This window comes from Neopsephotus bourkii, unplaced genomic scaffold, assembly GCF_033783945.1.
Source record: "Neopsephotus bourkii isolate Nb327-2 ecotype Australia unplaced genomic scaffold, CSIRO-AGI_Nbou_v1 NB_1615, whole genome shotgun sequence".
NCBI lineage: Eukaryota > Metazoa > Chordata > Aves > Psittaciformes > Psittacidae > Neopsephotus > Neopsephotus bourkii.
In genome coordinates this window covers 7,742,837-7,756,182 of record NW_026902090.1, presented here as the reverse complement: position 1 = coordinate 7,756,182, position 13,346 = coordinate 7,742,837, and the positions used below count along the sequence as shown (strand labels likewise).

At 36.3% G+C, this 13,346-nt stretch overlaps 1 protein-coding gene across 1 annotated transcript in view; it reads right to left on the bottom strand.

Annotated features, from left to right (window-relative positions):
* Positions 1-13,346, bottom strand: part of ATRNL1 (attractin like 1) — a 507,635-nt gene that overhangs the window by 366,581 nt on the left and 127,708 nt on the right. Inside the window, exons 18-19 of the mRNA XM_061372770.1 lie at positions 12,289-12,507; positions 7,570-7,707 (exon numbers count right to left, since the gene is read on the bottom strand). Of these exons, the coding sequence (XP_061228754.1) occupies positions 7,570-7,707; positions 12,289-12,507 (357 nt within the window). The remainder of the gene's footprint in view (positions 1-7,569; positions 7,708-12,288; positions 12,508-13,346) is intronic.

The following is a 13,346-nucleotide window of genomic DNA, read 5'->3' as shown; positions in this document are numbered from 1 at the left end:
ACAATTATTACAGGGCAATAAAAACGTGCATCTGGACGTGTGTCACCACTTCATGGACATAGCATCAGAAAAAATGCAAACGAAAGAAGGAAATGAATACACTAGTTAAATTACCTTTTACATTTTGTTTCAACTACAAGCATATGATATTCTAGAGGTTATAGAAATGATTCATTAATTCTCTTTAACATGCAGGTTTATGGAGCTCAGGTATTTTTTGTTTCCTTGGTTATCACAGCTTATAATAAATGCTACATTTTTTCATCAAAATGACAGCCTGCATGACTGTTTCCCACAGAGAGCTGCTATTAACAGATGTTGGAAGTGATACCAGTGACAGATATCACAGGCTGGGAAAGCTTCAAGGACAGGTTACCAAATGAGATTTCAGTGCTAAGGCAACAGACTTCCAGCTGTGGAAATCTGGGAGTTTGACACCTAAATTCCCCAAGACCAAATGATATTGTCTACTACTACTAGACTAGTACTAAGTTGAGCCTACACTGACTAAGGAAAAGCAGTACTGAATCAAGCGACTGTGAGGATGGAAATTATCCAGGGTGCACTAACCATGAAATTCTTACGCAAAAGGAGGCTGCTCCTTCCAGTACCTTGATTTTGCCTGTTTAAAGTAGAATCACAGAGTTTGTAATGCTATGATCAATCAGTCTCAGTGTGTTTTGAGACAAAACTCAAATATCATGCCATTATGCTATGATATTTACTAAATCAAATTATTATAAGGGAAATATTTTCCCGATTTTAGGTTTACTGCCAGAAATACAGAATATTTACACTGATGCTTCTCTCTACCTGCCCCATGCAATCACAAAACTACAGGTAATGTAAAAGCTATGTGGTGATAGTGTAGAAATGAAAATTAATACTGCTTTCTGCTCCCTCATTGCTTGTATAACTTTTTGAAATCTAAAAAAATAAGTCTAAAGGGAAATTACCCAGTACCTTTCTATCAACTAAGCAGACAACAGCATATTTTAGTTCAAAAAAGAAATTGAACATTAAATTGTTTTCCTTGTCATGCTATCAACTTTTTCCTTTACAAAAGACAAGCTGCTTTCCATAATGTGTGAAATTATGCCATTTGCTGTATTACAATTTAATGTACAAATGCTGTGCACTTTGTATACATACACACACATATATGTGCATGTATCTTAACATGGCTGGGGAGCATAGAGAAAGACTGCCTCTTTACAGTGTACTGGCCACCATGGGTTACTCTGTACTCTCTAGATAGGAGAGGAAACTGCTTCTTCCTCAGATGCAAATGAGAATGATGGCTTTGCAAAAAATATTAGGAGCAGCAAGCAGGGTTCAGAGAGATTGGATATAAGGAGGAATTTCTCTCCTGTAAGGGTGATGAGGCACTGGAATGGGTTGTCCAGGGAGGTTGTGAATGCTCCATCCCTGGCAGTGTTCAAGGCCAGGTTGGACAAGGCCTTGGGTGATACGGTTTAGTGCGAGGTGTCCCTGCCCATGGCAGAGGGGTTGGAACTTGATGATCTTAAGGTCCTTTCTAACCACTAACTATTCTATGATTCTATAAGAAGAAGAAAACCTGAAGCAGGAACAAAAACTAGGAGACATTTCAGAAAAGAGACCTATCTATATCAAAGAGCAGAATCAAAACAGACCAGAGGGAGAATTAAAAAAGAAGAGACTGTACTAAGATCTAGTGTATTGTGTGTAGTCTGATTCAGCTGGGACACAGGAAGAAATTGTTAGATTGGAAAGAAAACTGGGAAAGAAAGGCACCTACCCTGAAATTCTGTGGCAGCAAAAGGTGGATCTGCTTCTAACTGGTTTTCGTTAGTTCACCTTCCCTAGTTTTCCATAATCTTGTTCAAGTTGATGTTCATGTTCTAATAAATCAGACTACAGATTACTTCCAAGTAATTGAGGGTTTTCTTAGATATGCTGCCTACAAAAATGTGCCCACTCTAACGCACATGTTCTCCTTGCAAATAAAACTGTTTTGCTCCAAATATCTAACACACTGATTGCCCTTTGGGCTCTGTAGGAACAGGGCTCTGATCTTGATGGTGCCCATGGCAGCTTTTAACAGTGTTTCATCTGGAAAGACAGGGACAGAAGGAAATCAATATGCCTACCTTCTTTTAATCTTTAGGCACTTACTGTAGCCCTGTGTAAGCTGGACGGCTAATGCATAGATGCCAAAGCTCATGTGGAAGGAATTCAGGGAGTAGTATGTGCATATGTACACACATACAGATATACAGACATAGGCAAAACGTTCAGAGTTACACAATGCGCAAAAGAAGCAGACATGCAAAAGGCAATGCTCTTACAGAGGCAGAAGCTTTAGCAGAATAGCAGAAAAACTCAGATTTATTGTGTCCTTCAAACTCTGTGTACTGGAGGAACAAAAAAAAAGGCACCCAGAGCTCTCACCTGGCTGCATCAGATGCTGCTGACTTGATGCACACATGGTTTATGTGTACTCACTAGAAATTTGTTCACTTTTGCCAATAATTTGAAGATCTGGCAAAAAATTCAATGTTTCCACTAAACAATAACTTCAGATTTTCAAACATAATGATTACAAATCAAATGTAACGGGAAGCTGTTGCCTTTAGTATCGTTAGTGTCCACCTGTGTTAGAGCAGAGAAAGGGACAGATCTATAAAGGCAATAGAAACGCTACAGATTTGCTTAAGAAACTTCACCCACACAGCCTAGTTGGGAGGAGGTTTTTACAGCATGGTCACTGTCTTAAATGGTGTATCTTTTAAGCCTGCTTAGAAAGCTAGTGGTGCAAGTTGAAACATGTTCCTGCTGTGCTGGTACTCACAGTTTTACTCCTACTTTAAAAGCAACAGCACTGATAGTACAGTTATAGGAAACCTGAACACTGTCTGGGATATTCTCACTTTATGAAAAAAATGGCAAGACAGCAAAGTGCTTATGTTATCTTGCTGAGTGCATTATACATTCACAGTGTGTCTTAAGTGACCATACAGAATTCTCACAGCATCTCATATATTCTATGAGTTCCTGTTAAAAATACCATGCATAAAAAAAATGATCAGAGATAAGTAGTTAATTTGAACATTGACAGCTAAGTAGATGATTAATAAGTTTGACAATAATGCTAAAAAATGTTGCCAAGATGACACAAAAGTATTCCAAGCCATCTCCCATACTGTTTCCTCCTGTTACTTTATGCTGCAGTCTGCAGTGCACATATAACGCTATTCTTACTAGAATATCATAAAAACATTGTGTATTTCCCAGTCATGCAGTACATGACAGAACAAGACCTTGAAGAATATAGAACGCCAAGAGAAACCACCAAGACAGCAAGCCAGTACCTGTTCCCATCCACAAAGCTGTTTTATTTTCAAATCCATCAATATTTAATAATGGATTTTCTGTTACTGAATTTTTATATTTATGCTTTCAAAACTGTACCCCAAAAGGGATGTGAGCAGAATAAAAAAACAAAACAAAAAGGAAATACCCACAAGCAACATCAAAGTGATTTGGATTCTCTGCCCTACAACTGTTCACCATCTCAGTCTACAAGGCTTCCTATGTTTCCTACATCCGGGCAGCTTTACCTTGTTTTACAGAAGCAAACAAGCCTGAGCTGTGCACCTCTCACCTAAGACTTATCACAACACAGTGCGAGTTTGTCTTATTCTGTTAAATCACTAGAGGGCTTGAATCCTTAGATATTTCTGGCACAGACTGACAGCATTGCATTTAGCACTCCAAGGCTGCTCATGCATTTGCACTCAAAATCAATCAGAGAAAAGTTTGGTGGTGGTGTTCCACAACAGAACTGGAGCTTGGTGTGGAACACAAAACCTGTTCCTCGCTTCAGAACTCTATTCCTTCACGTTCTGAATTCACCTCTGGCTCCCCTGATATTTTCTTGCATATTGAGCCAACCCTTAAAAAGGATGCTGGAATTTTAGGTGCTAACTTTGGTGGTGGTATCACTTTACACTTTGCCATACAGGGGCTTTAGGTCACAACTCTGAAGCATGCACACAGGGCCTGGACTTACTAACTGGTGCATGTGTATCATTTATTTCCAACGAAGAATACAAATCTTTTTGTGTAACTAAACATATACAATAATATCAGGTAAAAAAATACCATTTCATTTTATATTTTAACTACCTGTTTCAAGTCACAGGCATCATAACTACCTGAAACCATGTTTAATATTAAGAACAGTAATATTAATTAGCATTAAGAACTGTAATAAATTGCAGTCATGTAACTTTAACAAAAGACTTTTGCAATTTATGACTGATTTTACTATAGAATGCAGCAATAAATCAAATTAAGTAATTCAAACTAGATATGTGTAAAATGAAACGTCATAAAGAATCAAAGGAGTGTATACATCTTCCCTGCAAGCCACATGTTAGGATTACTGAACGTAAAGATCATGCGTACACCAAGAATACAAACTAATTCTTATTACCTGTAGAGATACTCCAAGTGACAGAATTTAAATGAATAATTAGAATTAGGCATGCTTTTCTAAGAAAAAAAATAATAATTTCATCAGTTAATTGTAAGAAATATGAACGTTGTCAAAATATTGCCCCTCAACAACCAACATGCCACACTTCTGACAGGGGAAATAAACTAGAGCATCAATCACAGAGTAAACCTGCTTTAGATGGAAAGCTATTTAACATCACAATAACAAAAATGCTACACATTCCAAAATAAGTAATATGTATGACTAAGGAACATTAAACACTCACAGTATGGTAAATATCCATGGTCATTTTGCTATACATAGATCATTTTCTTATATAATGGGAATATTTAGCTTTACTCAAAGACTCCCAACAATCTTCTGAAAATCAGGACTGGAGAAGAACACATGGAATTACTCAGTCCATTGCCCCTTTCTAAAGCTAGGAAGTTTGAAGATTTTAAGAATATAGTGTAGGTGACAAAGCAGATTTCATAGCACTTTTTAGGCAATCTATTTTATCATTTAACTAGTAGAAAGTTTTCCCTGTATTCCACCTTAGCATTTCTCATCTAATCCCATTACTTCCTTCTCAACCAAAACAGGGATGTGGGGGAAGGCACTTTATCATTCTCTTCTCAGCTTCCTTTCATGTATTTGAAGCCTGCTATTGTGCCGCCATCTTTTCTTCGTTTTTCTTTTTAGGTCTGTCATGTCTACTAAACCTGCAACATGTCAGGATGCGGAGTCCTTACATTTGTTTTAAAGCTATTGAAATGTCAGCAGTTATAGTAAGCAGAAATCCAGAAAAGTCAAATTTTTCATCCATTTTTTAATCAGAACTATTCAACACCTTCTGAAATATGAATTATATCTTTTTCCTATAAAAACTGTTACTCATCCCACAGTAATCTGTAAATGTAACACTATGCTATACCACTATGAATGTATCAGTTATCTGGTGACAGGTGTGAAGGCATCATTATTCCCCGAGTAGAATAAGCAATACACTTGTATTTGTGCAGAGTTCCCATCCCTAGACAAAAGTCAGAAAAGAACTGATCACTCAGGGTTGGACAGTCAGCTTCTTTCAGAGCTTTCTGAGTGACCTCCTAGAAGTATAAACGGGAAGGATTTAGGAAAGGATTAGAATTAGTGAAGGAATAAAAGTTTTCCAAGGACTGAAAGACTTGCTATGCATCTCTTTCCCCTTCCTTTCAAGTTTATCAAGGATCTAAGGACCAACAAGGCTAATCCAGCCTAGAAAACAAAAGGAAGTCTTTCTTGCAAATCTTTTGAAACTGTATCACCAACAGTCAAACTAAGTTGGGAGGTCAGATTTTACCTGTAAGTACGTATATCACAACAGCAGAATACATAAGAAGTGTACAGAATGCTTTTGTCAGGACACTGCGAAAAAATATTCCTTGTCATATATCATGAGTACATTATAAGGTAATAATTAGCTTTTCTCCCAGTGTGCACCACTTTGTTTCTCAACTGTAGAATTCAAATACAACCTCTTTTTCCAGCTTCAACTGCTAATTCATAACCAAGTTACAGCCTTGTAAGTGGAGTAACTTGTTATATGAACAATATTACAGTATTACAGATGGTGCTTAAGAGTTATAGTCATTATCCTCACCTTCCTTTTAAAAGCTCTCAATCTTGATCCTAAAAAAATAATTCAAGAGCTCCAAGGAACAAAAATCCTGATATTGAAGGAGAATCTAACAGTACAAAATACCCAATTCATTAAAATGTCTTAAAGACTTAAACAGATTTATCAGCTCTCTACCGCAAAACACAATATACCAGTGCAGATAAACCCTCAAAATAATTATAATCGTTACTTTTTAAAGCATTCCTAAATAGGTCCTGTTAAAATCCTGCCTTCCAATAAAATTATTTATTCTTACAGACTGGGGTTGAAAAAACAAGTAATAAAATTTATAATTTTACTGGTCCTATCAATTGATTTTAGCCATTACTGCACCATACATAATTCACTAAAGGTGAGGGAATGCTTATTTGGTTGATAGCTAATGTATCCCTGAAGAAGAAAAGTTATATTAATACATCATTTTGCCATAAAGGTGATATAGACAGCAAAAGAACATTTTGTCAACTTGAGGAAATAAGAGAACTATTAAGAATTATTTAAAGCATCATAAAGAGTCAGTGAAATGTGCAATTGTCAATAGGGGTAGACATTAATCTTTCCATCCCCTTGAACACACTTTCTACATATTGTGCCCAAGTTTACCAGATGTGCAGCTTTATACATTGACTACTGCATCCTGAAGTGCTGAATAACAAATGAAATGAATAAACATTCCTTGAGAAGCAAAGGTCTAGTTAAAGAAACATCAATAATAAAGAAGAAAAAGTCAAGAGAAAACTTTCTAGCACCCTCCTAGATTAAATCTGAAGTACCTTAATAACTTTTCACATTCAATATCTCTCATTCCCCTATTATATTTAGCTATAAGGGAAGGGGTTACTGTCAAATTTAAAATCACCTTATTGCAATATACATAAACCATCTGGAGTATTGGACTTCATTCTCTCTCTCACTTCAAGGAGAATCCTCCAATGCAATGCAGCAGTTACAAAAACAGATTGGATAGTTTAGGGTAGCTTACAATTCTCAGTGTACCAGGCCATTCTGTTTGAACTATACAGATTTGTTGGTCTGTTAAAGGCATCGTTTTTACACTAGCATTACACATTTATGTAAATCAGTGTTATCAGACATTATGGTAGATAGTGAACTTCATTTATAAGTACCTTCTCATTGCTCTTAATAGGACGTTTTACATGGAATTAAACTATGCCTCTTTGAAATATCAGGATTTAAGGTGTTGCTCCCACAAGAGTGTTTCTTTCTCCTCCCTTCCCTAACTAGTAAAGCATCTTTAAATTACCACCTTGTTCTCAGAGTATCCAGACTAAAAAACAACTGCAAAATGAATAAACATTTAACCTTTAAAGAAAAGTTAATTTCACGTTACATTTAAGAAGTTAAATTCACATTACATAAAATGTCATTTTAATTACTCTTTTTTACTCCCAGAACAACTCACCTGTACACTGTCCTCCATTTGTGGGATCCCCATAATATCCTGGCATGCATGTTTCACACTGTTTTCCTGTTGTTAAGTTTTTACACTGATCACAGACATTACTGTTGATGCAGGTGCTGTGGCCATTACACTGGCAGGCTAGAATATAACATTAAGAAAGCCATTTATAAACTGCTCTTGAGAACAAAGTCTTTCCTATGTGATTACAAAATTACAGTAGAATGTAATTCTGAGAACTTATTTTGCTAATGACCAGCATATATATTTGTCTTTTGACAAGAGAATCACTTTAAAATGGCATTATGATAAGACAAGAATTGAGACCAAAGACCACCAAAGCTAACTATTAGCAACATGCGAGATTCAAGTGTGTGACAAAGTCTTCTTTTGCCATTTCTGAGTGACTAAAACCAATCCTCATAGCTTCAAAATGATGCCTGGTCACTCAATAAACCTTTTAAGAGGCAGTAAGGCACCAACTGAGACAAAATCAAAACCTCCACACCTATATGCAATCCACTGTGAAGCATTTGAAAGGCTACTGTGATGGAGAACATGAACAACTCACACTCATGTACCGGGGACAGAGAACTTACAAGAAATTAACTAAAGATAAGTCTAATTTTTAACAGTTCCAACCCTCGCATTAGCTCTAGCACACGATAGGGTTTTAAGGACATGAGGACCAGATCATACAGCTCCAGTCCCTCCATGCTGCAGCTGACCTTGCTGTAAAAAAGAAACTGGACTCCTGTTGACATATGGTTTTTACACCTGACCTTAGAAGCATAAAACTGCTTTTTTGTCAACCAGCATCACTATAGAGCACAGATCTTGAACCACACCTGCACGCCAGTGCTCCACATTTTGGAGAAACTCAGAAAAGTTTAGATTGGATATAAGGAGGAAATTCTTTCCTGTTAGGGTGGTGAGGCATTGGAATGGGTTGCCCATGGAGGGTGTGAATTCTCCATCCCTGGCAGTGTTCAAGGCCAGGTTGGACGAGGCCTTGGGTGATATGGTTTAGAGCAAGATGTCCCTGCCCATGGCAGGGGGGTTGGAACTTGATGATCTTAAGGTCCTTTCCAACCCTAACTATTCTGTGATTCTATGATTCTAAAAACTACTAACCACTATTGCAGCAAAATCACAACATGAATTCTACCAGAGTCATCGATAATGCTGCCAGAACTCGGCTGAACAGCCAACAGATTTTGAAGGATGACCTCTCCTTAGAGTGGGACCCCGGAGCTCCTAGGGCTCAGCAGATTAGCAATCTGTCCATTACAGCAGCTTGTCAAATGTCAGACTACGTCAAACCTTTCAATCCCTTACTGGCAAAGGATGTTTAACACTCGGGAGAGGACAGCTATATCTCAGCAAGATCATAAGGGTGTTTTTTTAATTTGGATTTATAATCTAAATGTCACAGTGACTGGTGTCTTGGCTACAGAAAAGAAGAAAAAGATATTGTCACTGCATGATTTAAATGGTTTTTGACCTACTTTAGAATTTAGTAACATATATTTATAGCCATTGCCAGGCTACAAATAAAACTCATAAACCATTAAACCTACCAAGTTTAAAATCTCTTCCCTTTTCTGCGGTTATGCCTATAGAACCTTGTAAACAAGCATCAAACATTTCTATACTACTTGAAAGTTTTCTACCTTGACTAAATCTTTTCAGAAACTACAAGCTACATTCTTCCTAAGAATACTTGATTTTTAGCCAACTTTGTGGTGCACTCCTCCAGCAGTTCACCATTGTGTGGTTTGTTGCCTTTCTCAGACAAAGCTATACCAAAAGACCTTGAATTGCAGTTCCATTTTGGGGTTTGTTCATGTCTTGCACATAAAATTACTTAAAGGAAGTGTTAAATAAAATGCAGCCTGATAAACCAAGAGAAAAAGGAGATAGTGCATTAAATAGGTGTTCTATTAGAGTAAGATGATAACATAGGGAATGGATTATATTACAGGGAAAATGAATGTTTCATTCTGATAATCTAACTAGTGGGTCACTGATTTATACATTTTCTATGCTCCCTAATGGCTTGCTTTGCTTTCCTGATTTTTTGTGTTATTTAAAGGATAGGGATAGCAACCATAATTAATCAGTTTTCTTGTTGTGAATTCTAGTTGGCTGCTAGTCATATTATACTACCTGTTCATATATGATAGCTGTTAATTCTTACACTTTGTTAAGGCAAACTAAGGAAAAAGTTCTTAAATCTGATTCAAAAATAGATATACAATAAGAACCAAAGCAATCTATGATTGACAAAGCACACCAAAAGTGGTATTGTGTATCTGCTGGTTTTCCTAAAATATGTATCTCATTGAGAAAAATTAAAAGCCAGACAAATTGCACAGTTCAACAATTTCCTATGATACAGACAAGTGCAATCAAACTGGAAACATCACTATTAAATAATTAAAATAGTAATTAAAATAATGAGACACTGGAACGATCCTTTGAATGAGAACTGCTATTTTAATTTTTAGAAGTAATTTCTTTCTTTAAGTGATTTTAATGTACATCAGTAGCAGCAACAGTTATTTTCCTCATGCATACAAATGTGATTTAGCTGAATCTTCAAGTCAGGCTGCTCAGGATATAAACAATTTTATGTCTAATTTGCTTTTGACCACTCAGTTGAAATGGTTGGTGATGCTGAAAGTTGTTGATAATTCTAGCTTTAAGAAAATATTTAATACTAGGAAAATATATAAAATGTGTGCCTGCATTACACTCTGGATTTAGTGTAAAGATACTTCATTTAGTTTTAAACTAACTAGTTATAATCAGTTCACAATTCTTTTCAGACAAATTTAGACTTTAAAGACAAACTTGGGCTACCTGATGAATATTACCTTTAAAGATTCGAGCAGAAACTGATAATGAATTTAAAACACTTGTAACCAAATCAACTGCCCAAAGGCACTATAAAGAACATGGATACACACTACAAGGAAAACTAAGTACATACATGAACGAAAATGAATGGTTTAGCCAACTATTCATCAGTGTGACAGAATAATCTTTAAGCCACATGCTATAAGCTATTTATTTTTACTTTCATTGAAACTAAAAACTGTTCCATAAGCTTATATAGCCTTTGTATCAATTCTATCTTATTTCAAGAACATCAAATAATCGCTGCACTAAGAATAATCAACTGTAAATACAATCCATTACAGACAGTATTTTAAGAAAATGGAAAGCTTAAGTAAAAGCCTACAGCTTATACCAATCAAATTTAACTTGCCTCTTAAATTCAAAATTTCAGAGAATTGTTGGTTAGAACACAGAATGATTACAGAACTTTATCCATAAAGAATAAATATTAAACTAATAAGAGGGCGAAATCTGCTAACTCAAACATTTTAGACAACCAATATATTGCCCATTACAATTTCACCAATGGTAGATACTGTGTATTGCAGTGAAAGTCTAATAATTGCACTTACTAAAAATAAAAGCATAGCTGCGTTCTAAGAGAGTAAGTACTGAAGTTCCCATACAATGTAATGTATGGAAATGTATTCCTATTTCCAGGAATTTACTAGAGGCTTCTGGGTTCAGGAAATTGTATTAGATAGTTGGGAGTGTTTCAGTTTGAACTTAGACCATTTACATTTGGCTTTACATTTCACTTCATTACTCTAAAACTTTACAAAATATCTACTCTCTATGTCTGCATCAAAAAAAGTTACCAAAATAAAAATTCCTTCAGAGATTCTATTTTCTAAATAATACAGTGATACACACAGTTACATATATATATATATATATATATATATATATTAGCACACATACATCAGAGCAAACATTGCTGCATGTACCCATAAGAATTCTGGTCCTAGAGAAGCTCCAGCTTCCAAATTTATCAGCAGTAGGAACATTTGCTGGAAAACTGCCCTTAGCACAACTACACCATTTATTCTAAAAAAAAGATTCTAAATGGTATTATTTATTGTAAATTACCACTGCAGGTCTGTCAAACTCCCCAGTGGGCTTTTCATTTTACTATGCTGCTGCTTCTCACACTGTGTTCAGGATTTGAACTGTACAAGCTCAGCTTCCACCCTCTTAAAGCACCTGTCATCTTGCTTTCTGTTGCAATGATTAAAATACTATAATCATATCAGTGTGGCTTAAATTTAAGATTCTCTTTAAGATGATAAAAGCACACATTCTATTTACACCAAATGTGAAAGAGATGGACTGAGAGGCACAGCTCAGAGACTTGCAGCCTCCTGTTCTCACAGCCAGATGGATTTTCGTGTGAGCACCAGGAATGCAGGAAGTTCACATCTCCTCGCATCATCAGTTACCTTTAGATAATTTCTCCACAGCTGAGCTCTCCTGTGATGGATACAGAAGCCAGAAGAAAGCAAGAGGCAGAGCAAATTCACGTTGTTAAATTTGAAAAAGTTAACCAACAGGATGTGTGGAAGCTTATTTACAAAAAAATGGCAGTTTTGATTAAAATATTTGCATGAAATTTCACATGCGACTCTGCATGACATGAAGCACATTTGTGTTCAGTAAACAAGAGGCTAACGAACTCCATACTTAGGAAATATTCTGGAAATACAAATTCCTCATGCAAATGTTATCTGTATTACTCAAAATAATTATGTTAACTTGGGATACTTAAACAGAGAAACATTTCTTATTTCATACAAAAGGAAGAATGGATGTAGGCCTTACCTGGACACTGGATAAAAGACCACTCATAGTTTTTCTCTTTTGGACAGAGACTAGCATCAAGCACCATTTCATTAGAGTGCATGCTAACTGCCTTCATTGGGCCTCGTGATGATCCTTCCAAACATTGCCCTTTTCCAGTGTTACTGGGATCGTTACACCATCCGCACCCAGGCTGTTCCAAACACTGTCCACACGTCCTCAGTCCAGAGCAGTTTTGAGCTGCATTACATGGAATATAATATTAATGCAAGAGGGAGTTTCAGTTTGTTGCTTTTTTTCTAAATGAGATGCTAGGGTTTTACAATCCCAATTTTACATTTCTATTTCCTTCCACATATTAGAAATTTCAGTAACTGCAGCAAGAGTATCTGCATTTTCTTTAAAAGCTGTACTTCTTCAAAGATCATAAAGTGCACCACAATGTAACAACACAGATTTCAAATCAACAAAAATAATGAGGCAGACAAATCCCATGATAAAAATATACATTATGTGCTTCATATTAATATACCTCATGTTATGCATGTATTACAGATTTTCCTGATGTAAGCAACCATTCCCACAGGAAAATGAGAAATCAGGCAAGGTAAATCATACAAATAAGAGTGATAATAATAATAAAAAAATTGTGATAGTTCATGGAATCACAGACTGGTTTGGGTTGGCAAAGACCTTAAGATCATCAAGTTCCAACCCCTGCCATGGCCAAGGATGCTTCCCCCTAAACCATGTCACCCAAGGCTCTGTCCAACCTGGCCTTGAACACCGCCTGGATGGAGCATTTACCACTTCTTTGGGCAACCTGTGACAGTGCCTCCTCACCCTCACTGTCACGAACTTCTTCCTTATATCTAACCTGAACTTACCATGTTTCAGTTTAAACCCATAATTCAAACTATAATTTTTTGGTGGCACAAAGTATCTTGGGATCACACCTGAGAATTCATCTACAAATACAACCCGATTTTCTTATGCAGAACTTCCGAAATGAGCTAACATAGTACACATCTATCCAAAACTTAAGGATCTTAAGCTACAAGTCATAATTCCATCCCATT